This window comes from Dama dama, chromosome 9 (assembly GCF_033118175.1).
Source record: "Dama dama isolate Ldn47 chromosome 9, ASM3311817v1, whole genome shotgun sequence".
NCBI lineage: Eukaryota > Metazoa > Chordata > Mammalia > Artiodactyla > Cervidae > Dama > Dama dama.
The window spans coordinates 5896972-5924849 of NC_083689.1; the positions used below are offsets into that span (position 1 = coordinate 5896972).

Below are 27878 nucleotides of genomic sequence, written 5' to 3' on the forward strand. Positions count from 1 at the left end.
CAAACCTAGACAGTGTGTTAAAAAGCAGAGACAATACTTTGCCAACAAAGGTTCATACAGTCAAAGCTATGGTTTTTCCAGTAGTCATGTATGGATGTGAGAGTTGGACCATAAAGAAAGCTGAGTGCCAAAGACTTGATGCTTTTGAACCGTGGTGTTGGAGAAGACTCTTGAGAGTCCCTTGGACTGCATGGAGATCCAACCAGTCCATCCTAAAGGAGATCAATCAGTCCTGAATATTCGTTGGAAGGACTGATGCTGAGGCTGAAGCTCCAATACTCTGGCCACCTGAGGCAAAGAACTGACTCACTAGAAAAGACCCTGAGGCTGGGAAAGATTGAAGGCGGGAGGAGAAGGGGACGACAGAGGATGAGATGGTTGGCCGGCATCACTGACTCAATGGACCTGAGTTTGAGCTAGCTCCAGGAGTTGGTGATGGACAGGGAAGCCTGGCATGCTGCAGTCTGTGCAGTTGCAAAGAATCAGACATGACTGAGCGACTTAACTGAATGGAAACCCCTGCAGGCCATGCCTCAGTGACTCAGGCCTATGCCCCTGTACTAGCCCCTACTTTTCCCTGAAGAACATCCGGGAAAGTGAGCTCACCAAGGACCCCTGGAAATGGAAAGGCCAGCCAAACCACTCTGTTGAAAAGAAACCACAGTCTCAGTACCATAGACAAGCATAAGCAGTGCACGACTCAGACCCCAAGCTTAAGTTTAAAAAAAAAACTTATTTTGAAATTATTTTACTTACCAAAACAGTTGCAAAAATAGCACAAATTTCCTATCACCCAGCTTCCTCTAATGTTAAAATCTTATATAATTATAGTTCAATTATGTAAACTCAGAAATTAACATTGATACAATACTATCAGCCATTTACAAATCTTATTCAAGTTTCACCCAGTGTCCCACTAAAATATTAACAGTACAAAGACCTCTAAAACATTATGCAAAATTGTGGCAGACTCAAAACACATATTTGATTCTCTTTACATGAAATGTCCAGACAAGGGAAACCCATGGAAACAGAAAGCAGATTACTGAGGACCTAGGGCTGTGAGCATTACTGGGATGGTGGTGTTCAGTATCTAATCTCTGACTCTTGGCGACCCCATGGGCTGCAGCATGTCAGGCTTCCCTGTCCTTCACTATCTCCTGGATAGTCCACTGAGTCAGTGGTGCTATCTAACGATATCATCCTCTGCCGCCCTCTTCAGCTTTTGTCCTCAATCTTTCCCAGCATCAGGGTCTTTTCCAGTGAGTTAGCTCTTTGCATCAGATGGCCAAAGTATTGGAGCTTCAGCATCAGTCCTTTAGGATGGACTGGTTTGATTTCCTTGGAGTCCAAGACTCTCAAGAGTCTTCTCCAGCACCACAGTTTGAAAGTATCAGTTCATCAGTGCTCAACCTTCTTTATAGTCCAACACTTACATTCGTACATGACTACTGGCAAAACCATAGCTTTGACTAGACAGACCTTTGTCAGCAAAGTGATGTCTCTGTTTTTTAATGCGCTGTCTAGGTTTATCATAGCTCTTTTTCCAAGGAGCGAGCCTCTTTTAACTTCATGGCTGCAGTCACCATCTACAGTGATTTTGGAGCCCTCAAAAAGAAAATCTGTCACTGCATCTATTTTTTCCCTTTCTAATTTCCATGAAGTTATAGGACCAGATGCTATGATCTTAGTTTTTTGTTTTTTGGGTGTTTGGTTTTTTTTGAATGTTGAGCTAAAGCCAGCTTTTTCTCTCTCCTCTTTTACCCTCATCAAGAGCTCTTGAGTTCCTCTTTGCTTTCTGCCATTAGAGTGGTATCACCTACATATATGAAGTTGTTGATATTCTTCCTAGCAATCTTAATTCCAGCTTGTGATTCATCCAATCTGGCATTTTGCACAATGTAATCTGGATAGAAGTTAAATAAGCAGGTTAACAATATACACCTGTGTCATACTCCTTTCCTACTTTTGAACCAGTCAGTTGTTCCATGTAAGGTTCTAACAGCTGCTTCTTGACCCACATACAGGAGACAGGTAAGGTGGTCTGGTATTCCCATATCTTTAAGAATTTTCCAGTTTGTTGTGATCCACACAGATGATGAAAATGTTCTAAAACTGAATTGTGGTGAAGTTTGAACAAGTCAGTAAATTTACCAAAAATCATTGAATTTCACACTTAAGATAGGTGAATGTTATAATATGTAAATTATACCTCAGTAAAATTGCTTTTAAAAAACAGTACAAAGAGAGGAGCTTCCCAGGTTGGCCAGTGGCTTAGACGCCAGTCTTCCACCACAGGGGGTGCAGGTTCCATCCCTGGTGAGGGAACTAATACCCCACATGGTGTGCAGCTTGGCCAAAGCATTAAAAAAAAATAGTACAAAGGATGCTTGTAAGCCCTTCCCCTCACTTCTTCAAAAGTTAGCACATTACATAACAACATAGACTAACATTGATCCAAGACTGACATCAACCAAATTTCAGCATGTCATTCCATAACATCCTTTGTCTGGACCAGGATCATGTGTCCTCCAGTCTGAGCCATCAGGATGGGTCCTCAGATCTTTTGTCACGTCAGCACTGTTGTAGAATTGTGAGTTCTTTTGTAGATGACCCTCAGTTTGGATTTTCTGATGTCTTTACATGATTAGACTGAGGTTATTCTTTTGGGCAAGAATGCCACAGAAGTGATGTGTGTCCACAATCCTCATCAGAATCCTAAGCTTTACACACAAAGAAATAACATTCAGGATGATGTCACATCTTGCTCTTGACTTAACCCACTTGTTCCCAGCTCGTGCTCTACGCTTAGATTCACGGCTCACAGTTCATGGCTCTGAACTTGGCCCTTCTCAGCGTGATTCTGTTTGGGCACCTGGGGTCCCTTACGCACCCGCAGGGTCTCTGAGCACCCTCCCCTGGCAACCTTGTCCCTCTCTGTTTTCCTTGTTGGATTTCTGTCTCCCTGCCCTTCCAGGAGAACCTGGGAGGAGATGACTGTCCTCTGCCTGGTCCCCAAGCCCTGCCCACGTGTTGTAGATGCTCAAAGAAACACAACTAACTGAATGAGCAAGTGAGTGACTACCTGGTTGGCCTGGCTGCCTTCCCTCTATTCTCCCCCGGGAAACCATGGAACTTTCCACCATCTCTACAGTTTTATCTTTTCCACGCCATGTGATTGGAATCATACTGTACGTAGCCTTTTCAGAGGGGCTTCTCTCACTTAGTAATATGCATTTAAAGCTCCTCCATGTCTTTTCATGACTTAATAGCTCACTTATTTTCAGTGCTGAATTATATTCCATTGTCTGGGTGTACCACAGTTTATTTATCCATTCACTACTGAAGGACATCTTGGTCGTGTTCAAGTTTCAGCAATTATGAACAAAACTGCTGTAAACATCTATTCTATGTGCAGATCTTTGCAAAGATGTAAGTTCTCAGCTCATGTTGGTAAATACTAAAGAGTGTGATTGCTGGATTGTATTTATTTAGTTTATTTAGTTTAACAACTAGTCTATTTATTTATGTATTAGTTTAGTAAATAAATTAGTCTATTTAGTTTAATAAGAAACGAGCCAGCTGTTTTCCAAAGCGGCTGTACCATTCTGCATACCCACCAGCAATGGATGAGGGTTCCTGTTGTTCCACATCTTTGCCAGCATTTAGCGGTGTCAGCATTCTGGATTTTGGCCATTCCAGAGGATGTGCAGTGGTATCTTGTCATTTTAATTTGCATTTCCTTGATGACATATGATGTGGAACATCTTTTCATATGCTTATTTGCCATCTGTATGTCCTCTGGTGAGATGTGTGTTAAGGTCTTTTGACTTTTTTTTAATTGAATTGTTTTCTTATTGTTGCATTTTAAGTTCTTGGTATACTTTGGGTAATAATCCTTTATCAGATGTATCAGATGACTAGCCTTTTCTACAAATGCTGCTGGGACACAAGGACATACAGAGGTGCATAAGCAAACTTGCATTCATATCTCACACATATCTGAGAAGTTGATCAAAATGGATCATATTCTTAATTGTAAAGCCTAAAGCAATAAAAGTTTCTTGAAGAAAACACAGGAGAAAGACTTTGAGACCTTGGCTTAGGCAAATATTTCTTAGAACAAACACCAGTGATCCATAAGGGGAAGAGAATGAATTAAACTTCATCAAAATTTAAATTTTTTGCTCAAACGTACTACTAGAATTAAAAGGCAATCCATAGACTCAGGGAAAATATTTGCAAACATATGTTTGATGAAGGACCTGTAACCAGAATATATAAAGAACTCTCATGGGATCGCATGTAATGTTTAAAGATACTAAATCACTATGTTAGACCGCCAAAACTAATATAATATTTTGAGTCAATTATATTAGGGAAAAAAAAAAAAAACTTTCCTATCTTGATGGCAAGAACATTTACCTGGGTAAATTGGGCAGATACCTTTCGGGCTTCCCTCATAGCTCAGTTGGTAGAGAATATGCCTGCAATGCGGGAAACTCCAGTTCGATTCCTGGGTTGGGAAGACCCCCTGGAGAAGGGATAGGCTACCCACTCCAGTATTGTTGGGCTTCCCTTGTGGCTCAGCTGGTAAAGAATCTGCCTGCAATGTGAGAAATCTGGCTTCGATCCCTGGGTTGGGAAGATACCTGGAGAAGGCAAAGGTTACCCACTCCAGTATTTGGCCTGGAGAATTTCATGGACTGTATAGTCCATGGGGTTGCAAAGAGTCAGACACGACTGAGTGACTTTCTTTCGGGAAGGCTGGAGGAAACCCTGGCCGTGCATTGCAGTTTTCACAAGGGGACTGGCCTTGACTTCAGTCAGTAGGTTCTGGGTCTGGGAACTAACTAAGGTCTGGAAATGGGATAAGGGGTTATGAATTTTCCTGGGGCAGCTAACCTGGCTTTCTGCTTGTCCATCTTTCTTGGCTGCAGCTGTCAAGCGGTCCATCTCTCCTGTCACATTGTTCTGTGAGCTGCTCCTCCAGATCCCAGCATCCTGATCTTGCTGAGCATCATGGTCATCAGTGACACTTGGTTTCTGACAGTTCTGTGCTGCCATCTAACTCTTTCATTTCTTTCTTTCAATTAAGCTTTTATTTTAAATTTTCTGAATGTCTAGCCTCTGTTATTTCTGACTCTTACACGTTTCCTTCTTTCCCATGAAGTAAAGTGAAGTCTCTCAGTCGGGTCTGACTCTTTGCGACCCCATGAACTGTAGCCTGTCAGGTTCCTCCATCCATGGGATTTTTCCAGACAAGAATACTGGAGTGGATTGCCATTCCTTCTCCAGGGGATCTTGACCCAGGGATCAAACCTGGGTCTCCATCACTGCAGGCAGACTCTTTACCATCTGAGCTAACACCCAGTTCTATAATGTCACTTCCTGTCCCCCATTGCAGACTGCAGAAGATGGCCACTATGGGCTTTTGAGCAATGCTTGTGCCCCCATCACTAGTGCATCCATTGTTGCCTTGGTAAATGGCATGCTCTAAGGAAAGAAGGGTACATAGTCTTGGGTCTTTGAGAGAAGTAGGATACAGAACTGATTTAACACTGACATCCAGGGACCCGAAGCACCATCACTGACTTCCTTCTTGGAGCAGGGGGGCAACCTAGGAGTCAGGTGACAATCCAAGCATGCTCTGGCTTCCCAAATAGAGTCCCAGCCCAGGTCTATTTCACATGAACCACTAGGTCTGAGAGGTTGTTGCTGAACAATAAGACGCCGGATTCTTGGCCTCCGGAGGAGATGAATTCAATCCGGGGCCAGAGACGAGGCTGGATCGCTCAGAGCTTTTGTGTAATAAAGTTTTATTAAAGTATAAAGGAGATAGAGAAAGCGTCTGACATAGGCATCAGAAGGGGGCAAAAGAGTACCCCCCTCCTAGTCTTTAGCTGTAAGTTATATAGTCACTCACAGTCTGTTAATGAAAAGAAAGGAATGTCTTAGAATTTAGAATGGCACCAGATAATTCATCCCTGGCCATAAAACAATTGACTTGAATCTTGTAGAAGGGCAGATTACCAACAAATAGTTTCATTTACATAGATTAGGGAACAATATCTGAGTAAGAGGTTTAGGCAGAACCAACTTGAAGATAGAGTCTGGGGTACATTAACATAGCTTAAGACATTTCCATAAGAAAAAGAAATGTATTGGTTAACTCAAGGTTTGAGAGTAGTTAGCTTAGGGTGAAACCAGGTGTCATGGCAACACAGCATTTTAAGAGAAACCTCCTTTTAAACTTGTATAGAGAAGAAAAAAATATCGCCAGTTTGTTTCCTCCTGCCGCTTAAGAGAGATAAAAATGTCTGGCACTTGCAGCCTATTTCCTCCGTTTGGAGACCCCTGGCCTTCCTGCCTGTTACCCTCTCAGGTTCAAGACCCCTGAGTCACTTCCCTGGTTCCTGCATGCTTCATTAGCGTGGTCACATGAGGTGGTTGGCAGTGAATGAGAAACAGCTAACAGTCCTGAGACTGATGTCCTTGCAACCTGCTTGGACTGGCATCTGGGAACTTGGATTTGGGGAGGGTTTCCACCACTAACTAATAAAAATGGCTCACAGTGTCAAAATTGTTTGGGTTTATGCTGAACACCTGCTTTCTTTTTGGGAGCCTGAGATTATGGTACATGCCTGTGTGACCTGCTGCCAACAAAAACCTTGGTGCTGAGTCTCTTATGAATTTCCCCAGCTGGCAACTTTCCACGTGTGTTTGTCATCATTGCTGGGAAAATTAAGCAAATCCTGTGTGTCTCCACTGACAAAGGACTCTTGGCAGCTTGAGTCATGAGTCCTTCTATTGATGACATGGTGTGACTTGACCTGGTGAGCAGGAGGCATTGAGCACATCAAGGCTCTGGTAAGACGCAGGCACTCCGGAGGTCGGAGGTCACCAGGCAGTGGCCTCTCAGACATCCCCTTGGAGCTAACACAGGCTATTGCACTGTGCCCCTGTATCATGATAAAAGGAGGAGAAAACTTGGGTTTTGGAGGCGGCGTGTTCCGTACCTGGGGACCCTGCAGACACCCACACACCAGGTGACACAGAGGCTCGGCCATGAGCGGGGCCCCGGGGAGGAGAGGTTCGGCCGTGAGTGGGCCCTGGGGAGAAGAGGCTCAGCTGCGAGCGGGGCCCCGGGGAGGAGATGCCTTGGCAGCAGGGCAAGGAGATTGCTGCTTGGTCCACAAGACTAGGCAGGTCCCCGGGACTACAGGACCTGTAGCCGACACAGAGATGTGAAGTGTTTCTGGGAGTCCCAGAAGGAGTCCTAGTGTACAACCTCAGGTTGTTTACTCACTAAGTCATATCCGACTGCTTTGTGTCTCCATGGACTGGGGCCTGCCATGCTCCCCTATCCGTGGGATTTTCCGGGCAAGAATACTGGAGTGGGTTGCCATTTCTTTCTCCAGGGTATCTTCCCAGCCCAGGGACTGAACCCATGTCTCCTGCATCGGCAGGAAGATTCTTTTCCACTGAGCCACCAGGGAAGCCCATTCTCCTACCTTACCTTATTGTCCAAGTTTGGTAACTTTCACGCTGACACCTTTAATCCACTTGGAATTACTTTGCTTTTTATGTCAGATGGGGGTTGCATTTTTGCCCCCAAACTTTTTTTTAACATAATTTTATACTTAAAGCTTGCAAAGAAGAATACAAAGAATTTCAATATAGCCTTAACCCAGGTTTCTATGTTTTACTATTTTTATCTGTCTCTGGTCTCTCTCTCTCCATACCCACAGGCACACACAGAGACATACACACACACATATTATCTTTCTGAGCCATTTGAGGATAATTTGCATACAAAATAGCCCTTTGTTCATCAATACTTCTGTGTGTATGTACATTCTCTTATACAGCTGGAATACAATGAACAATCTGTATGTAGGTCAAGAAGCAACAGTTAGAGCCAGACATGAAACAATGGACTGGTTCTAAATTTGGAAAGGAGTACGTAAAGGCTGTATATTGTCACCTTGCTTATTTAATGAGCCTGGCATGAGAAATGCCAGGCTGGATGAAGCACAAGCTGGAATCAAGATTGCCAGGAGAAATATTGATAACCTCAGATATGCAGATGACCACCCTATGGCAGATGGCAGAGAGAAACTAAAGAGCCTCTAGATGAGAGTGAAAGAGGATAGTGAAAAAGCTGGCTTAAAACTCAACATTGAAAAAACTAAGATCATGGCATCCAGTCAATCATTTTGTGGCAAAAAGATGGGGAAACAATGGAAACAGTAAGAGACTTTACTTTCTTGGGCTGCAAAATCAGTGCAGATGGTGACTGCAACCATGAAATTAAAAGACACTTGCTCCTTGGAAGAAAAGCTATGACAAACCTAGACAGTGTATTAAAAAGTAGAGACGTTACTTTGCCAAAAAAGGTCCATATAGTCAAAGCTATGGTTTTTCCAGTAGTCATGTATGTATGTGAGGGTTGGACCATAAAGAAAGCTGAGCGCTAAAGACTTGATGCTTTTTAACTGTGGTGTTGGAGAAGACTCTTGAGAGTCCCTTGGACTGCAAGGAGATCCAACCAGTCCATCATAAAGGAAATCAGTGCTGAATATTCATTGGAAGGACTGATGCTGAGGCTGAAGCTCCAATACTCAGACCACTTGATGTGAAGAGCCAACTCATTAGAAAAGACCCTGATGCTGGGAAAGATTGAAGTCAGGAGGAGAAGGGTATGACAGAGGATGAGATGGTTGGATGGCATCACCGACTCAATGGACACAAGTTTGAGCAAGCTCTGGGAGATTGTGATGGACAGGGAAGCGTGGTGTGCTGCAGTCCATGGGGTCGCGAAGCGTTGGACACAACTGAGCGACTTCACTTTCACTTTTCACTTTCATGCACTGGAGAAGGAAATGGCAGCCCACTCCAGTGCTCTTGCCTGGAGAATCCCAGGGATGGAGTCACACAGAGTCGGACATGACTGAAGCGACTTAGCAGCAGTGGCAGCAGCAGCAGTGACACAATTTGAAGAAACTGAAATAAGATATATCTAATTTATATCCTTAGGTAGTTTTATGGTCTAATTGGGGAAGAAAGATAAAAAAACAGCAAGTAGGACAACACACATAATCAGGTACTTATATTTTACAGAGAACTGCAAAACCTTCTCTTGTTTTAAACTGCATTCATCAGTTTCAGGACTCGAAGGTCTAGAAAGGACTTTAACCCACACCAAGAGAACTTTAAGCCATTGACAATAAATTGATCAGGTTTCCACCTCTGGTAATGTCATACTAGCTTTTTGCATCCCAACCATCGAACCAAGCACAACCAGAAAATATGGAAAAAACGTTTTTAAGACATTGAGGAGCCACCAGGGCAGTGAGGACTGTGGGAACCACAAGCCCAGGGAAAAGGAAGGCTCAGCACTGGGCATTGAGGCATTTGCTAATTCATAAACAATCGCTGTGAACTGGCCCAAATGTGGTGGCTGATAGACTGAGATGAGGACTCAAGCAGTCCTACTGAGTTTGTAGACAAAACTTGGAGTTCAAGACCCACCAAGGAGAATGAGCCATGATAAACACCCTCAGCTTTCCATTAGACTCCCTAAAGCGCTACACTATACAACTAGAGGATGAACCAGAATTTGACTAGCCTTCTCAAAAATTGGAGCCCAGCTCTGAATTTGCTTATTTTCTATTTGGTTAGAAGTGATATACCGTTACCCTATAAGTGATGTTCCCCGCTTCCAAGGCAATAGGAAATACTCTGGATCAAGGTACTGTCAGCAGCAGCAGCAGAGTATTGCAATACTTTTCATATATGATATCTAGCAATCCATCAGAAATAGCAGGTATACCAGAAGACCAAATGACCAAAAAGAGAGGGAGAGAGAAAAAGGAAATAGATCCACAAGATATACAATTATTGGAAATATAATACATAGATTTTAAAATAAGTATTTTTAGGAAACCAATGACAAGATGGATAATTTCAGCAACTAAATTGAAACAACATAGCACTACATGGAATGTGAAGACTGAAAACTATAATAGTTGAAAGTAATAACTCAATAGAAGGTTTACTTGAGCTTCAGTTCATTCACTCAGTCATGTCCAACTCTGTAACCCCATAGACCGCAGCACGCCAGGCTTCCCTGTCCCATCACCAACTCCCAGAGTTTACTCAAACTCATGTCCATTGAGTTGGTGATGCCATCCAACCATCTCATCCTCTGTCATTCCCTTCTTCTCCCAACCTTCAATCTTTCCCAGCAGCAGGGTCTTTTCAAATGAGTCAGTTCTTCACATCAGGTGGCCAAAGTATTGGAGTTTCAGCTTCAGCATCAGTCCTTCCAATGAATATTCAGGACTGATTTCCTTTAGGATGGACTGGTTGGATCTCCTTGCAGTCCAAAGAATTCTCGAGTCTTCTCCAATACCACAGTTCAAAAGCATTAATTCTTCAGTGCTCAGCTTTCTTTATAGTCCAACTCTCACATCTGTACATGACTACTGGAAAAACCATAGCCTTGAAAAGACAGACCTTTGTTGGCAAAGTAATGCTTTTTAATGTGCTGTCTAGGTTGGTCATAACTTTTCTTCCAAAGAACAAGTGTCTTTTAATTTCATGGCTGCAGTCACCATCTGCAATGATTTTGGAGCCCCAAAAAATAAAGCCTGCCACTGTTTCCACTGTTTTCCCATCTATTTCCCATGAAGTGATGGGACTGAATGCCATCTTAGTTTTCTGAATGTTGAGCTTTAAGCCAACTTTTTCACTCTCCTTTTTCACTTTCATCAAGAGTCTCTTTAGTTCTTCACTTTCTGCCATAAGGGTGGTATCATCTGTGTATCTGAGGTTATTGATATTTCTCCTGGCAGTCTTGATTCCAGCTTGTGCTTCATCCAGTCCAGCATTTCTCATGATGTACTATGCATATAAGTAAAATAAGCAGGGTAACAATATACAACCTTGACGTACTCCTTTCCCTGTTTGGAACCAATCTGTTGTTCCATGTCCAGTTCTAACTGTTGCTTCCCGACCTGCATACAGATTTCTCAAGAGGCAGGTCAGGTGGTCTGGCAGTCCCATCTCTTGCACAGTTTTCCAGAGTTTGCTGTGATCCACACAGTCAAAGGCTTTGGAATAGTCAATAAAGCAGAAATAGATGTTTTTCTGGAACTCTCTTGCTTTTTCAATGATCCAGTGGATGTTGGCAATTTGATCTCTGGTTCCTCTGCCTTTTCTAAATCCGGCTTGAACATCTGGAAGTTCACAGTTCACGTATTGCTGAAGCCTGGCTTGGAGGATTTTGAGCATTACTTTATTAGTGTGTGAGATGAGTGCAATTGTGCGGTAGTTTGAGCATTCTTTGGCATTGCCTTTCTTTGGGATCATAATGAAAACTGACCTTTTCCAGTCCCATGGCCACTGCTGAGTTTTCTAAATTTGCTGGCATATTGAGTGCAGCACTTTCACAGCATCATCTTTCAGGATTAGAAATAGCTCAACTGGAATTCCATCATCACATCCACTAGCTTTGTTCATAGTGATGCTTCCTAAGGCCCACTTGACTTCACATTCCAGGATGTCTGGTTCTAGGTGAGTGATCATACCATCATGACTAACTTAGACATCACTGAAGAAAATATTTATGAACTGAAATACAGGTCAGGAGAAAATATTTCAGACTGCTGCTAACCTGAAACACAAAAAGGCAAAAGAAAAATACAGAAAAAGGCATAAAAGAGTTTAGATCGTGATAAAAAAGTCTAATTTACATGTAATTCAAGTCATAGAAGGAAAGGATCTAGACTGAGGCAGAGCACTATTTGGGGAGATAACGACTAGGAATTTTCCAAAACTAACCAAAGACACCAAACTGCTGATTCAAGAAAACCACACCAACAGTAAAAGTGAGGAGGGTAAGGGAAAAAGAAAATTTAAAAGCAGTTAGAGGAATAATAGTTATCAATACTTCCTTATTGAGCAGAAATTCACGTAACATAAAATTAGTGATTTTAAAGTGGACAGTGGCATTTAGAATATTCACAGTATTGTGTAACCTCCATTTCTATCTAGTTTTTAAAAGTTTTAACCATCCCAAAAGGAAACCCCCTACCCATTAAGTTCTTGCTCCCTATTCCACTCTCCCTTCAGCCCCTGGTAACCACCTCATCTGTGTTCTATCTCCATGGGTATACCTGTTCTGCACATTCATATAAATTGAATCATATGGAACATGTGACCTTTTGTGTCTAGCTTCTTTTCCTTAGCATGTTTCAAGGTCATCCACACCACAGTATGCATGTATCAGTACTTCATGCCCTTTTATGGTTGAATAATAGTATAATAGTCTGTTGTATGTATGTATGTGTGTGTGTGTGTGTGTATCACAATTTGTTCATCCATTCATCTGTTGAACATTTAGGCTACTTCTACCTTTTGGCTGTTGTAAATAATACTGCTATGAATTTGTATACAAGAATCTGTTTGCAGACTCCCCTGGCTGCACAGTGGATAAGAATCTGCCTGCCAATGCAGGGGACACAGTTTCAATCCCTAGTCCTGGAAGACTCCACGTGCCACGAAGCAACCAAGCCCATGCGCCAGTCCCTGAGCCCAGACTCTAGAGCCTGCCAGCCGCAGCTACCGAACCTGCGCACCACAAGGACTGAAGCTCGCACGCCCTAGCGCTCGCATGCCGCGATACGGAGCCTGCGCGCTGCAACTACTGAAGCGCATGCCCCTGAGCCTGTATGCAGAACCTGTTTGCTCTGCAACAAGAGCAATGAGAAGCCAGTGCACTTCAAGGAAGAGTAACCCCCACTCGCTGCAACCAGAGAAAGCTCAAGCGAAGTAACGAAGACCCAGCACCGCCAAAAATAATAAAGAAAAAAGACCCTGTTTGCATCCCTCTTTTTTAGCGTGTTTTTAAAAACTGTATTTATTTTTGGCTGTGCTGGGTCTTTGTGTTGCAGGGGCTTTTCTCCAGTTGCAGAGGGCAAGGGCTATTCTCCTGGTGGTCCCCCAGCTCCTCACTGCAGTGGCTCCTCTCGCGGAGGGCAGGCTCTCTGGCACGCGGGCTTCCGCAGTGGTGGCACATGGGCTCAGTATTGCTACGCCCCAGCTGTTAGCACAGGCTCAATAGCTGTGGCATACAGAGGCAGTTGCTCGGAGGCATGTGGGATCTTCCTAGACCAGGGAAGCCCTGCACCCCTCCTTTTAATTATTTTAGGTATATACCTAGGAGTGGAATAGATGAGTCATATGGTAATTCTGTGTTTAATTTTTTGTGGTGAAGTTGCTCAGTCATGTCCCACTCTTTGTGACCCCATGGACTGTGGCCCACCAGGCTCCTCTGTCCATCGAATTTACCGAGCAAGAATACTGGAGTGGGTTGCCATAACTTTTTGAGGAAACTCCAAACTGTTTTCTACAGTGGCTGAAGCATTTTATATTCCCACCAGTTTCTCCACACCTTGATCAGGGCTTGTTATTTTCCTTTTTTTAAAAATTATAGCCAGTTCTGGTGTTGTGTGAAGTAGCACCTGATTGTGGTTTTGATTTGTATTTCCCTAGTGACTAATGACCGGAGAAGGCAATGGCACCCCACTCCAGTAGTCTTGCCTGGAAAATCCCATGGATGGAGGAGCCTGGTGGGCTGCAGTCCATGGGGTCGCTAAGAGTCGGACACGGCTGAGCGACTTCACTTTCACTTTTCACTTTCACGCATTGGAGAAGGAAATGGCAACCCACTCCAGTGTTCTTGCCTGGAGAACCCCAGGGACGGGGGAGCCTGGTGGGCTGCCGTCCATGGGGTCACACAGAGTCGGACACGACTGAAGCAGCTTAGCCGCAGCAGCAGCAGCAGTGACTAATGAATGACATTGAGCATCTTTTCATGTGCTTGCTGGCCACTTGTATATGTTTTTTAGAGAAATGTCTCTGAGGCCTTTGCCCATTTTTTAAATTGGAGTGTCTTTTTGTTGAGTTGTTAGAGCTCTTTATATCTTTCAGATGCCACAACCTTATCAGATATGTTATCTGCAAAGGTTTTCTTTTTTTTTTTTCTTACCCTTTTTTAAATTGGAGGATAATTTCTTTACAATGTAGCATTGGCTTCTGCTATCCAGCAACATAAATCAATTCTGAGTATACATGTATCCCCCCATCTCGAGCCTCCCTCCCACTGCCCCCACCTCGTCCCTCTAGGTCATCAAACACCATGCCGAGCCCCGTGTGCTATGCAGAGGCCTCTCACTAGTTGTCTGTGTTACACGTGATGGTGCGTGCATGTCAGTGCCACTCTCAATTCACTCCACCCTCCCCTTCCTCCCACTGCGTCCACAAGTCCGTTCTCTACATCAAGATTTTCTTTCAGCCTTTCAAGCACAAGTTTTTATCTTGATGGAGTCCAATTTGTCTTTTTTTTTTTCCTTTCAGTGTGTTTTTATATGTCATATCTAAGAGACCATTGTCTAATTCAAAGTCACAAAACTTCCAAGAGTTTTACAATTTTAGCTCTTATATTTAGATCTTCATCCATTTTGAGTTAACATATGTGTATCATGTGAGAGTTGGACTATAAAGAAAGCTGAGCACCAAAGAATTGATGATTTTGAACTATTATATTGGAGAAGACTCTTGAGATTCCCTTGGACTGCAAGGAGATCCAACCAGTCCATCTTAAAGGAAAAGAAAGTTTAGTCACTCAGTCGTGTCAGACTCTTTGCGACCCCATGGACTGTAGCCTACCAGGCTCCTCCGTCCATGGGATTTTCCAGCCAAGAGTACTGGAGTGGGTTGCCATTTCCTTCTCCAGATAGGAAATCAGTCCTGAATATTCATTGGAAGGACTGATGCTGAAGCTGAAACTCCAATACTTCGGCTACCTGATGCCAAGAACTGACTCATTTGAAAAGACCCTGACACTGGGAAAGATTGAGGGCAGGAGGAGAAGGGGACGACAGAGGATAAGACGGTTGGCTGGCACCACAGACTCAATGGACATAAGTTTGAGTAGACTCCAGGAGTTAGTGATGGACAGGGAGGCCTGGCATGCTGCAGTTCATGGGGTCACAAAGAGTCGGACATGACTGAGCGACTGAAGTGAACTGAACTTCTTTAAAAATGCAAAGAAGAAATTGCAGTTGTAATTATGAAATATTGAATAAAATAATAACATACCAAAACTTGTGCAATGCAGCTAAAGCCATTTTAGAGAGAAATCTGTGGCTTTCAATGCAAATATTAGAACAGAAGAAAGGCTAGAAATCAGTGTTGTAAACATTCCTCTCAAAGAATAAAAACAATCAAATAAAGGAAATACTAAAGATCATAAATTAACAGAAAACAAATATGCAAGAGGAAAAAAAAAATCAACCAAGTAAAAGTTGTTTCTTTGAAAAGACTGATGAAATTGACAACGTCTGATGATCAAGAAAGGGACCCAAATGACCCATAATAAGAGGGACAAAAAAAGAGGACATCACTACAGAGCTTACATATTAATAGATTAAAAACACAAGTAATAAATTTCATAAAGACAGAAAGTAAAATGAGGGTTATTAGGGGTTAGAAGGAGGGGGGAAAGGGAAGTTGTTGTTTAATGGATATATATTTCAGATTTGCAATATGAAAAAGTTCTACATATGCTTCTCAACAATGAATATAGTTAACAGTACTCAACTATACACTTTATTTTTTTTTTTTATTAGTTGGCATTATTATTATTATCAACCATACACTTTAAAAGAAAGGGCTTACCTGGTGGCGCTATTGGTGAAGAATCTGCCTGCCAGTGCAGGAGACATAAAAGCGGCCTTGATCCCTGGGTTGGGAAGATTCCCTGGAGGAGGAAATGGCAACCCACTCCAGTATTCTTGCTGGGAAAATCCCATGGACAGAGGAGCCTAGTGGGCTACAGTCCACGGGATCACAAAGAGTCGGACAGAACTGAAGCGACTTAGCACAAGCACAATACACTTAAAAATGGCCAAGATGGCAAATTTTATGTTATGTTTTTTACTATAATAAAAAAATTAGTAATAAAAGTATCATGGCAACTTTGTGGTAATAATCTCTGAAATTTAAATGAAATGAACAAGCTCCTTGAAAAATACTAAGTACCAAAGCTGACATAGAAGAAACAGGAAATCTGAAATCTGAAACAGGAAATCTAAATTCTCGGAATTTATTACTGCTGCTGCTGCTAAGTCGCTTCAGTCGTGTCCGACTCTGTGCGACCCCATAGACGGCAGCCCACCAGGCTCCTCTGTCCACAGGATTCTCCAGGCAAGAATACTGGAGTGGGTTGCCATTTGCTTCTCCAGAATTTATTACTAAACCTAAATAATAAATAAAAGTCATAGTTTAAACTCTTCCCTCAGAGGAACACTCCAGGGGTAAGAGATTAAGAGATACAAACTACTATGTATAAAATAAGATACAAGGATATATAGTATGTAACACAAGGCATATAGCCAGCATTTTATAATAACTTTAAATGGAGTATAATCTATAAAAATATTGAATCACCATGTGGTATACCTGAAACTAATATATTATTATATATATATTATATTATGAATGTTATAATATCAAACTACACTTTAATTTTTTAATAATTTTTTTAAAATTTGAACTCTAGACCTAGATGGTTCCACTGGTGAATTGTTTATAATAACTATCTCAGGAAGAAATAAAGCAATCTTAACAAATTTGTCCAGAGAATAGGAAAAGAGGAACAAACCAAGTTCCTCATTGCAGGGCTCAAGTCCTGCAAGGGGACCAGCGTCACATCAGCACCAGATCATGACAAAGACATTACAAAAAGGAAACTACAAGTTCATTTATTTTGTTAATATAGATACAAATATTCCAAATAAAATATTAGCTAAATGAATTGACAATATACAAGTAGGAAAAATTACAGCCAAGTTAAATTAGTTAAAAAATGCAAGACTGGGTCCTTTGCCCTCCCCGCTCGCAGGAGCCGCCGCCGCCGCCTGGCTCGTCGCGGCTCCGCCACAGGGGCAGGCGCGGAGGGCTTCCCGGTCCGGCCGCCGCCGCCGCCCCGCTCCGGGCCCGGGGCGCCCCCTAGCGCTGCTGAGGCGCTGCCGCCGCGGCTCGAGGAGGGCGGAGGAACGGGGCTGAGAGAGCGCGCCTGGAGGCTCGCGGGGAGGGGAAAGCGCGCCCGCAGCCCCCCACTACCATAAACTACACAGTCGAGTTTCCCCTATTTGAGGAAATCGCAGAGGTCAACACACCGGAGTGCAATGGGTGAGCCTCGCCCTGGGAGAGTCTCCTTCTTGATAATGGTATCTCCTCTGCCAGGTAGGAGGGACACGAACAGAATCACCAGCACTGGCTGAAGCTTCCTTTCAATAGGAGAGTGACACATAGCACATGGGATCTCAGTTCCCTGACCGGGGATGGAACACATGCCCTTTGCATGGAAGCTCAGAGTCTCAACCACTAGACCACCAGATCTCGGTCTCCGAGTTCATCGCCGAGACCACCGAAGACTACAACTCGCCCACCACGTCGAGCTTCACCACGCGGCTCCGCAACTGCAGCAACACCGTCACGCCGCCGGAGGAGCTTCGTGACTCACAGAGGCATTCAAAAGCCGGAAGTTTCGGGCTCGGGGGGTCAGGGCCCGTAGCCCCGGCCCATGGCGCCTAAGAAGAAGAAGGGGCCGCGGCGGGAGAGGGCGCCGAGCCGCCGCTGTCGGAGCGCCGTCAGTACCTGCATCGCCAGCACAAGGAACTGCAGGCCTGCAAGCGAGTCGACCACCTGAGGGCTGAGACGGATTTGACTGACAGCGAGGCGGCGCGCCTGCGAGAGGAAAATCCGCTCTAGATAGCTAGCCGAGCACGCGCGCGCGGCGCTGCGCCAGCTCCGCCCGTCGTCGTGAACGGGAGAGCCGCGCGGACCTGTCGCAGATCCACAGGCAGCGCGCAGAGCTGACGTCGATCTACCGCGCGCGTGAGGACGGGCTGCGCGCGCAGCTGCTGGAGATGGAGGCGCGCGCGGCGCAGATGGCGCAGCAGGCGCGGAAGCTGCAGCTCGGCAAGCCTAAAGGAACGCGCCGTGTTGCTCGCTGAAATCTTCCGGCTGGCCCGGCAAGTGGCGCCCAAAAGCGTGGAGCTCGACGAAAGTTCCTTGCGGCCACTGCCCATTGAAACTATTAAGAATGCCGAAGCGCCGCGCTGGCTCCCGGAAAGGTTGGTACGCACGGCAGAGGAGATCACTGGTGGAGCGAATGAGACAGCTCACAATCCAGGAGACGGTCCTGCTGCCGACAGCTCAGCAGATACAGGCACTGTTACAGATGGCATGTGAGAATGCTTCCAACCCTTCCCCTGCCTCTCCTACTAGTATACTAATTTCATCATTACTTCTTTTAAACCAGATAAGTTCCATGGAAGCCAGTATCTTCTGGGCGTATGTTCCTGATCCCCCTCTTTTACAGCCTGTTGGATGGGAAATGAGTTCTGTTCCTGTGTATGTGAATGACACAATACTTTTGGGGGGGTTTTCTGATAAGCATATTTTTCCACAGAATGCCAGTATTTCTTATACGGGATCCTCTTCACAATTACCAATGTGCTTTTTCCGAAATCATGTTTCAGGTTGTCTCACTGTTACAGATGTTGGATATTCTGATTACAGCACTGGCTGGAGTGTGGATATTCCTGGTGTGACCAAGCTCACAGGGCATGCACAGCGACGCAACGGGACAGGACCCCAGGATATCCCATTCTGTGGCCTGGGGCATAAAGGGAAACATATAGCGGTGCCATGGAAACTTTGTAGAGATGAGACTGCTACTGTGTATTCTATTACTAATGACACGCACTCACTGTGGGACTGGTCGCCAGACTCAGAGAGAAACCCCGGAAAGGAAAGTAACAGACGGTTTGCAGCGAGAATTTGGAATCTTGGCGGCACCCTTGTTTATCAAACTGAGGTCTGGAAGTTGCTGGCCGCTTTTGAAACAAGCGGATCCTTCATGCAGACTGGAGAAAAGGTTAAAGGTGGATTTTTTTGGAATGCAACCTGGAGATATCCTCGGGCTTGTGTACCTTATCCATTTATGATTATTGCTGGTTCTGTAAATCTTACTAAGAATAATAGTCAATATTATATTCATTGTTTTAATTGTACCCTAACCAGTTGCATTCGAGGAATAAGAAATAATTCTGGAGTCTTGATAGTTAAACAACCACCTTTTGTTATGTTGCCTGTAAATCTTACTGAGCCCTGGTATGAAGAGTCTGGGCTTGAACTATGGGAAAGAGTGCGTACAGCCCTTGCTAGGCCAAGAAGGGGGATAGGATTGATAATTCTAGGAGTAGTAACACTTAATAACTTTGATTGCTTCTGCTGTTACTGCTTCTGTATCTTTAGCTCAATCTGTGCATACTGCTAGCATTGTAGACGATTTGGCAAAAAACACTTCAAAGGCTTTAGGGATTCAAGAAGATATAGATAGAAAATTAGAGGATAGACTAAATGCGCTTTATGATGCAGTAAGATTTTTGGGAGAAGAAGTGCAAGGGTTAAAGCTAAGAACAAAAATTAGATGTCATGCTAACTATCGTTGGATTTGTGTTACACCAAAAATTTATAATGATACTGAAACTCCTTGGGACAGAGTGAAATCACATTTAGATGGTATTTGGCATAATGAAAACATTTCCTTAGATCTAGTACAACTTCATCAGGAAATTCTTGATATAGAAAATGCTCCTCGGGCTAGTATGGATTTGGCAGAAAATGCTGAAGAGTTTGTTAACAGTTTGTTTTCCAGTTTTCCTTCAATAACCTCACTTTGGCATCTTTTTTCAGGGGTCGTGGCCATGCTTCTGGTATTAGCGCTTTTTGTGTGCATTACTCCTTGTATCATAAAGAAATTTGTCAAAGAGCTGTGGGACATCAAGGCTGTCCTACACAGTAATTATTTACGCCAAAAGAATCAGGCGTGCCATTTTATTAAATAAAAGAGGGGGAGCTGCGGGGAGCGGCTTGAAAGAGCTGACTCTGGGAGCTGCCTTGATTGATTATCAAGGGTCTGTTCGCAGACATAGCTCTCTGTCCCGCCACCCCTCTGAAATTTACTATCCAAGTTAACTCCTAACAGACCATTAGTGAGCCTTGAATGCACACAAGGTGCAGATAGATGGCTTTGCACGACTGCCCTTAAGATAAGTAGGATGCCTTTGGCGCCTTGAGAGAGCTCTGGTGATTGTTATCTTAAAGATGATGTACATGGGGAAGAATTTTCTTTGGGATGCCTCTCTTCCTGGTTTAGTATATATGTAACCCTGAGAAATAAAGAATCATCGTTGACTGCAAAAAAAAAAAAAAAAAAAGCAAGACTGAAAATCAGTGGGATTCAACACATTTACAGAATGAAAGTGAAAAGTCATATTTTTATCTTAATAAATGTAAAAAAGGCATTTGCTGAAATTCGACACCCATTCTTCCTTATCTAATAGAGTATTCTTCACTGATACAAAACTAGATGGTAAGACTTTTTATAAAGGTACAGTAATTAAGATTGTGAGGTATTGATGCAAGGATGGACATATAGCTTAATAGTGCAGAATATGGTCCCAAAACAACCATGCATTTATGGACACTTGATCATATGAATGTAGCACTGTATAGTAGTGAGCATGAGAGTGGTCTTTTCAATCAGTGGTTGTGTATCAGCTGAATATAAAGAAAAGCAAAAGTCACTCAGTCATGTCTGACTCTTTGAGACCCCATGGACTGTATAGTCCATGGCCAGAATTCTCCAGGCCAGAATACTGGAGTGGGTAGCCATTCCCTTCTCCAGGGGCTCTTCCCAACCCAGGTCTCCCACACTGCAGACAGATTCTTTACCAGCTGAGCCACGGGGAAGCCCAGGAATACTGGAGTGGGTAGCCTATCCCTTCTCCAGCAGATCTTCCTGACCCAGGAATTGAACCAGGGTCTCCTGCATTGCAGGTGGATTCTTTACCAGTTGAGCTACCAGGGAAGCCCTATAATGAGAAAGTGAATCTTAATTCCTACTTTACACCATACTCAAAAATGAATTTGAAGTGGAACATAGATCTAAATGTGAAATGTAAAACAATGAAGCTTCTGAAAGATAAAACAGAGTATCTTCAAAACCGTGGGATAGGCAGTTGCTTACATGGGAATCAAAAGAGCACTAATCATAAAATAAAAGATAGATAAATGGGTTCAAACTAAAATTAAGACATTCTGTCTGCCATAATACACTATTTTAGAAGAAAACCTATAATGTTTATAGCAAAGTAATAAGTAATACTTATGTCAGTTCAGTTCAATCACTCAGTTGTGCCCGACTCTTTGCGATCCCATGAATCAAATCGCAGCACGCCAGGCCTCCCTGTCCATCACCAACTCCCAGTTTACTCAAACTCATGCCCATCGCGTCGGTGATGCCATCCAGCCATCTCATCCTCTGTTGGCCCCTTCTCCTCCTGCCCCCAATCCCTCCCAGCATCAGGGTCTTTTCCAATGAGTCAACTCTTTGCATGAGGTGGCCAAAGTACTGGAGTCTCAGCTTCAGCATCAGTCCTTCCAATGAACACCCAGGACTGATCTCCTTCAGGATGGACTGGTTGGATCTCCTTGCAGTCCAAGGGACTCTCAAGAGTCTTCTCCAACACCACAGTTCAAAAGCATCAATTTTTTGGCGCTCAGCTTTCTTCACAGTCCAACTCTCACATCCATACATGACCACTGGAAAAACCATAGCCTTGACTAGACGGACCTTTGTTGGCAAAGTAATGTCTCTGCTTTTTAATATGCTATCTAGGTTGGTCATAACTTTCCTTCCAAGGAGCAAGCGTCTTTTAATTTCATGGCTGCAGTCACCATCCGCAGTGATTTTGGAGCTCAAAAAAATAAAGTCTGACACTGTTTCCACTGTCTCCCCCATCTATTTCCCATGAGGTGATGGGACCAGATGCCATGATCTTAGTTTTCTGAATGTTGAGCTTTAAGCCAACTTTTTCACTCTCCTCTTTCACTTTCATCAGAGCCTTTTTAGTTCTTCTTCACTTTCTGCCATAAGGGTGGTGTCATCTGTGTATCTGAGGTTATTGATATTTCTCCCGGCAATCTTAATTCCAGCTTGTGCTTCTTCCAGCCCAGCGTTTCTCATGATGTACTATGCATATAAGTTAAATAAGCAGGGTGACAATATACAACCTTGACATACTCCTTTTCCTATTTGGAACCAGTCTGTTGTTCCATGTCCAGTTCTAACTGTTGCTTCCTGACCTGCATACATGTTTCTCCAGAGGCAGGTCAGGTGGTCTGGTATTCCCATCTCTTTCAGAATTTTCCACAGTTTATTGTGATCCACACAGTCAAAGGCTTTGGAATAGTCAATAAAGCAGAAATAGATGTTTTGCTGGAACTCTCTTGCTTTTTTGATGATCCAGCAGATGTTGGCAATTTGATCTCTGGTTCCTCTGCCTTTTCTAAAACCAGCTTGAACATCTGGAAGTTCTTGGTTCATGTATTGCTGAAGCCTGGCTTGGAGAATTTTGAGCATTACTTTACTAGCGTGTGAGATGAGTGCAATTGTGCGGTTAGTTTGAGCATTCTTTGGGATTGTCTTTCTTAGGGATTGGAATGAAAACTGACCTTTTCCAGTCCTGTGGCCACTACTGAGTTTTCTAAATTTGCTGGCATATTGAGCGCAGCACTTTAACAGCATCATCTTTCAGGATTTGAAATAGCTCAACTGGAATTCCATCACATCCACTAGTTTTGTTCATAATGATGCTTCCTAAGGCCCACTTGACTTCACATTCCAGGATGTCTGGCTCTAGGTGAGTGATCACACCATTGTGATTATCTGGGTTGTGAAGATCTTTTTTGTACAGTTCTTCTGTGTATTCTTGCCACCTCTTCTTAATATCTTCTGCTTCTGTTAGGTCCATACCATTTCTGTCCTTTATCGAACCTGTCTTTGCCTGAAATTAGTGTAGATATAGAGCAACTGGAATTCTTAGCCACTGCTGGGGGTAAAAATTGGTGCAACCACTTTGGAAAACTGCCAGTATATACATCTACCTAAGACCCAGCAATTTCACCCCTGGGTTAAACTGAAGAGAACTGGATGCACAGGTGTGCAAGAGATACATAAAAATACATGTGTATGTGTGCTAGGTCACTCCAGTCATGTCCAACTCTTTGCAACCGTATGGACTGTAGCCCATCAGGCTTCTCTGTCCATAGGATTCTCCAGGCAAGAATGCTGGAACGGGTTGCCATGCCCTTCTCCAGGGGATCCTTCTAACCCATGGAAGTCTTTTACGTCTCCTGCACTGGCAGGCAGGTTCTTTACCACGAGCGTCACCTGGGAAGCCCCCACACAAAAATATTCCTAACAGCAGTATTCATAATAGCTCCCAATGGAAACAAAGCTAATGTCCATTAGTAGAAGATTGGGGGCTGCCCTAGTGATCTAATGGCTAAGACTCCAAGCCACCAATGCAGGGGCCCAGGTTCAATCCCTGATCAGAGAACTGGATCCCACATGTCACAAATAAAAGATCTCCCGCCACAACTAAAATCCCACATGCCACAATTCAGATGCAGTGCAGATTAAAAAATAAAAATCTTCTATTTTTATTTTTTAAAAATAGAAAATTGGATAATTAAATTGTGGGGCAGTCATACGGTGGAGTATTACCCAGCAATGAAAGTGAACAAACTACTGCTATATTCAGTGACATAGATGAATGTCACAGCATAATATTGTCTGAAAGAATCCAGGCAGAAAAGAATATATGCTCTGTTTCTATTGATGTAAAATTAAAAACAGGAAAAACTAAACCACGGTCTAAAAGCCTGAACTGTGGTTTCCTTCGGAGGAAGAGAGAAGGCCTGGTGAGTGGGATCAACAGAGGCCCTTGTAGAGTGCTGGTAGGGTTCTAGTCCTCGACCCAGTGATTTCACAAGTATCTCCTCTGTAAAAACTCCCCTGGCTGTAAACTTCTACATTGTGCGTGTCTGCATACAGGTTATACCTCCATTAACAGTTTACTTCATGACATTATGTAGCCAACAAGAATCAGTTAATCAGTAAACAGGGCATTTCCAGGTGTTGAAAACTTACCATGCTTTCTTGGCAAAGCCAGCATCCTGCCTTTCTCTGAAACCCAGCTGCTTGTGTGTTCCTCTCTCGATATTTTACTTTTCTCAAGCAAACTGGCTAATAGCTGGGTAAATTACTAAGTAAATTCTGACCCATGGTTTATTACCAAAGATTTGGTGTCAGCTAATCAACACACTAACACAAAAAACTCGGGTCATTTCCACTTCTGGAGGCTTTAGTTCTTCGTGCAGAGCAGAAAACCTCCTCTCTTCTTGGTTTCTTTTGTTTTTTAAATCTTTAAGCTTTAAGCCCGGTTGGACTGTGCAGATTCTTCTGAGCGCTGAGACTCAGTGATCAGAGATCAAACATCCTGTCTCTTACTTGGGACTCCTCTACGTGGTCTGCTTATACAGAGGGCAAGCATCTTTTAATTCATCCCGGTTTTTTAAATGCAGAAGGAAAGTTAAACAAGAAGAAGTGATCATGAAATGGTTTCATTTAAAACTTGTCTATACTCTATATAATATCTTTCCTCTCCTCCCTGTCCATCATATCATCTGAAAAATAAGAACAAAGTTTCAGAAATTATAATACCTTATTTCAAGACTCAAAAAGCTGTAGTAATCAGGACAGTGTTGTATTAGTGTGAAGATAGCCAAATGAAGACTTCCCTGGTGGTCCAGTGGTTAAAAATCCACCTTCCAATGCAGGGCACATGGGTTCAATCCCTAGTCAGGGAACTAGGACCCCACATGCTGCAGGGCGACTAAGTGCGTGCCACAGCTAGAGGGCACACACCCCCGAGGCTGGGCTCGGGAGCCACGTGCAGCCAGTGGAGAAAGCCTGTGTGGCAGCAAGAGCTTGTGTTGTGGCCACAAGCGGGGGCTGCAGCAAACCCCCGCCACTGAGGCCCGCCACAACCAACCAAACAATAAACTGCCCGGAAAAGACCACACCAACTGATTGATGGATTTTCTTTCTTTTTTTCTCACCTTTTAAAAAAAATTGGAATATAGTTGCTTTACAATGTTGTGTTAATTTCTGCTCTACAATATTATGAATCAGCCGTATGTATACATATTATTTAGAGACATGGATCAGCTCACAGTGGCTGTCTGAGAAAGGACTGGAAATTACTGATCTTAACATGTGTAGAGTTAATCATGTAAAGGAACTCTGATATAGATAGAAACTTTTTAATATGCATTCTGACCTATCAGTCTGCCCAACTGATGAAAAGACTGTGCCCACTCTTACCTCCACCATCCTGCTTGGCTCAGAACAGAAGTCTTCAAATGTATAAAAGTGGAGTCATTTTAAGAGCAGCAGGCAGCTTTTGCTTGAAGAGCTCCAGTGGTTAATCTCTTGGGGATCCAAGCATTGACATTTATATATTTAAAGTGTCCTTACACTGAGGAACACCTGTATTCTTTTCATGAGAGCCCAAATGGACATATTTGAGAAAATGTGATGCTTTGAAGATAACCCACATTTTTTCCTTCGAGCCAGGTGGGGAGTGTAGACCTGACGACCTATTAAGTCCATCTTTCTTGCTTCTTTTCCAGGCGGTCACTTCTTTCATCGGAACTCTCTGTCCCCTCGAAGCCTGGTGTACGAAAGTGAATTCTCCACACTTGAACCATCTTTGGACATGTATGATGAGAACAAAACCTGATTTTTAAGTGGACTGTCACTTCCTTTTGATTTATGATCACCTTTCTTGTTTTGTATTCTTCTGTCAGTGTCCATTTTGGGAGAATGGCAGTGCTTTCCAGGCACAGGTTGGGGCTCAGGGTTACAAAGTCCCCCAAGGTGAGGCTTTGAGGGCAGCTTTATTGCCTGGGCGGCCTCACGGCACGGAAAACCTCCCCAAAGCTGGCCACTGAACATGGCCCCAAGAAGCCTGGCTGTTTCCAGAGAAGAGGCAGGGCCCAGGGGTTAGGATTGCTTTGCCAATGGGCTCTGAATAATCACATGCTCTTCTGTGTTGGAGTGATGCTGGGGTTTTTTAAATAACTTTTGTGCTCCCCACTTATAAAGCATACTAAAGCCTATAGGCGCTGCTTCTTACTGCTGCAGGGCACAAGTTGCTGCTCCGTGGACTGCTCTGCATTTTCCTGTCTCTTACTTTACTTCCTGTTTAAGGGTCTCCTTCTAAAGTTTCCTAATAGAAAGCCTTGTCTTTTGTTCCTCCTCTGAAACTGACCCTGAGCGCTGCAGTGGAGCGGCAGGCTGAGCAGGGTGGGGAGCTGTTCGTGTTGTTGCTGGCCTCCCTAGTAGAGCATGGTGTAAGGTGACCAGTGCTTCTGTGACCACTGAGACACGGAAGGTCCTGTCCCTGAGGCCGGTGGACCTGTCTTCTTGGCAACTGCTAAGGTGTATGGGGGGGGGGTGCTGAGGAGGCCAGCTGGGCATGGTGCCCTCTGGGTGATGGCCAGTGGTTGTCAAAATCAAAAAGCTCAGAGTGCTTTCTTGAGAAAAATCAACCACCTCCTTGCTGTGAGACACCACATAAGCACCCCTCTTAAGTCTCTACCCACCAGCCCAGTCCCCTCCCGTCAGCCTCAGCTGAAGCACGAAGCAAGCCCAGGAGCTCACGGCATTGCGGACATCAGAGACACACGTGTTCCTCCCACGTTCAAGTTAACATCTCAAGAAACACTTATCTCCAGAGTGCTCCCAACACAGAACCACAGTGAGCTAACTGATAAAACTGACTGCACATCCTTTTTGCTCAAGAACACACCATAGTTCAGCCTGTTTCTCCTGTGGATGTGAGCTACATAGAGATGGACATGTAAACCCTCAGCTCCTGTGTGAGACTGGTAACTTCAGCTCCATGTGCCTGGGATTTGATCTGGCAGCACGCCACGCAGACCTGCCCTGTTATTCGTATTGACTCTGTAGGACAGAGTTTAAGGGGAACACTTGCCATCTCTCCTGTGAAGCTGGCTTCTCCTGCTGTGATGTGTTGCTCCGATGCCTCAGACACAGTGGTGTCTGGAACGAAACCCCTCAGACAACCAGGGTGTGATGTCACCTCCAAGTGACCAGCAGCATTTGAGGATGGAGCAGTGCAGAGTTAACAGCTTTTTCTTTTTACCTTTAACCAAGGGCTTTTATTTGGTTTTCCTTTGTACTCTAGTCTTTGCACTATAAAAATATTTTTGATAAACAGTTCCAAGAGAGCACCGTTTAGCAAGACAGGCTTGCCTCACTGGCTTTACAGTGAGAGAATATATCTCAAGGACAGTAGAACTTGGTCTATCAGAGGTTTCAGACGTGCACTGGCGCTAGTGTTTGGTTTGGTCATCTTCCAGAGAAGGTGACTCAGTTCGGACCATGTTGTCACTACCATGGCCTTGTTTTCCTGAACCAGAACTTAGATCCCAGTGGAGCGTCTGCTTCTGATTTGTGCATTATGAAAGCATATATGTTAAATTTCACTCCAGACATTCCTTTACTGAAAAGAAATGAAATTACTTGAGAAGAAACTAAAAATTTAGACACCTAAAAGTCTGCCTATTCATATAACATTTGAATTTCTGGTAAATCTAGGGCACACATTCACTGTCAAGTAACCAAAGAGGCACTTCTTACAAGGAAATTCTCTCAGAATAGTGCTTCAGATCCCAACTCAACATCCTTTCCTAAAACTCGGGGCCACTTTCCTACTCAGCTACAGAATGCCCTGCTTTTGTCCGGAGAGACAGTAACTTCTCCGGGAAGGTCACATCTTCCAGGAATAGTGAGGGTGGCC

The 27878-nt window shown here is 43.8% G+C and overlaps 2 protein-coding genes and 1 non-coding gene across 4 annotated transcripts in view; 2 read left to right on the forward strand and 1 right to left on the reverse strand.

Moving 5' to 3' along the window:
* The window catches only part of RNF130 (ring finger protein 130), a 183839-nt gene extending 156544 nt beyond the window's left edge, over positions 1-27295 (forward strand). Inside the window, exon 8 of the mRNA XM_061149627.1 lies at positions 25684-27295. Within this exon, the coding sequence (XP_061005610.1) occupies positions 25684-25793 (110 nt within the window). The 3' untranslated portion in view covers positions 25794-27295. The remainder of the gene's footprint in view (positions 1-25683) is intronic.
* LOC133061648 (uncharacterized) lies at positions 17155-20447 on the forward strand. Of its 2 annotated transcripts, none has more exons than XM_061149629.1 (2): positions 17155-18323; positions 18618-20447. In XM_061149629.1, the coding sequence occupies exons 1-2, from the start codon at positions 18179-18181 to the stop codon at positions 19415-19417; spliced, it is 945 nt and encodes a 314-aa protein (XP_061005612.1). In that variant the 5' UTR covers positions 17155-18178; the 3' UTR covers positions 19418-20447. The 2 variants fall into 2 exon arrangements, with proteins under 2 accessions (XP_061005612.1, XP_061005613.1); XM_061149630.1 differs by having other exon boundaries at positions 17155-18209.
* On the reverse strand, positions 17162-17324 carry LOC133063046 (U1 spliceosomal RNA). The gene has a single exon (XR_009694353.1). It is a non-coding gene; the product is annotated as a U1 spliceosomal RNA (small nuclear RNA).
* Positions 27296-27878: the final 583 nt, after the last annotated feature.

Excerpts from the sequence above, each read along its gene's own strand:
- LOC133061648 (XM_061149629.1), top strand. The coding sequence starts at position 18,179 with ATGCCGAAGCGCCGCGCTGGCTCCCGGAAAGGTTGGTACGCACGGCAG. Across the intron at positions 18,324-18,617 it reads GGCACTGTTACAGATGGCAT|GTTGTCTCACTGTTACAGAT; the intron begins GTGAGAATGCTT and ends ATCATGTTTCAG.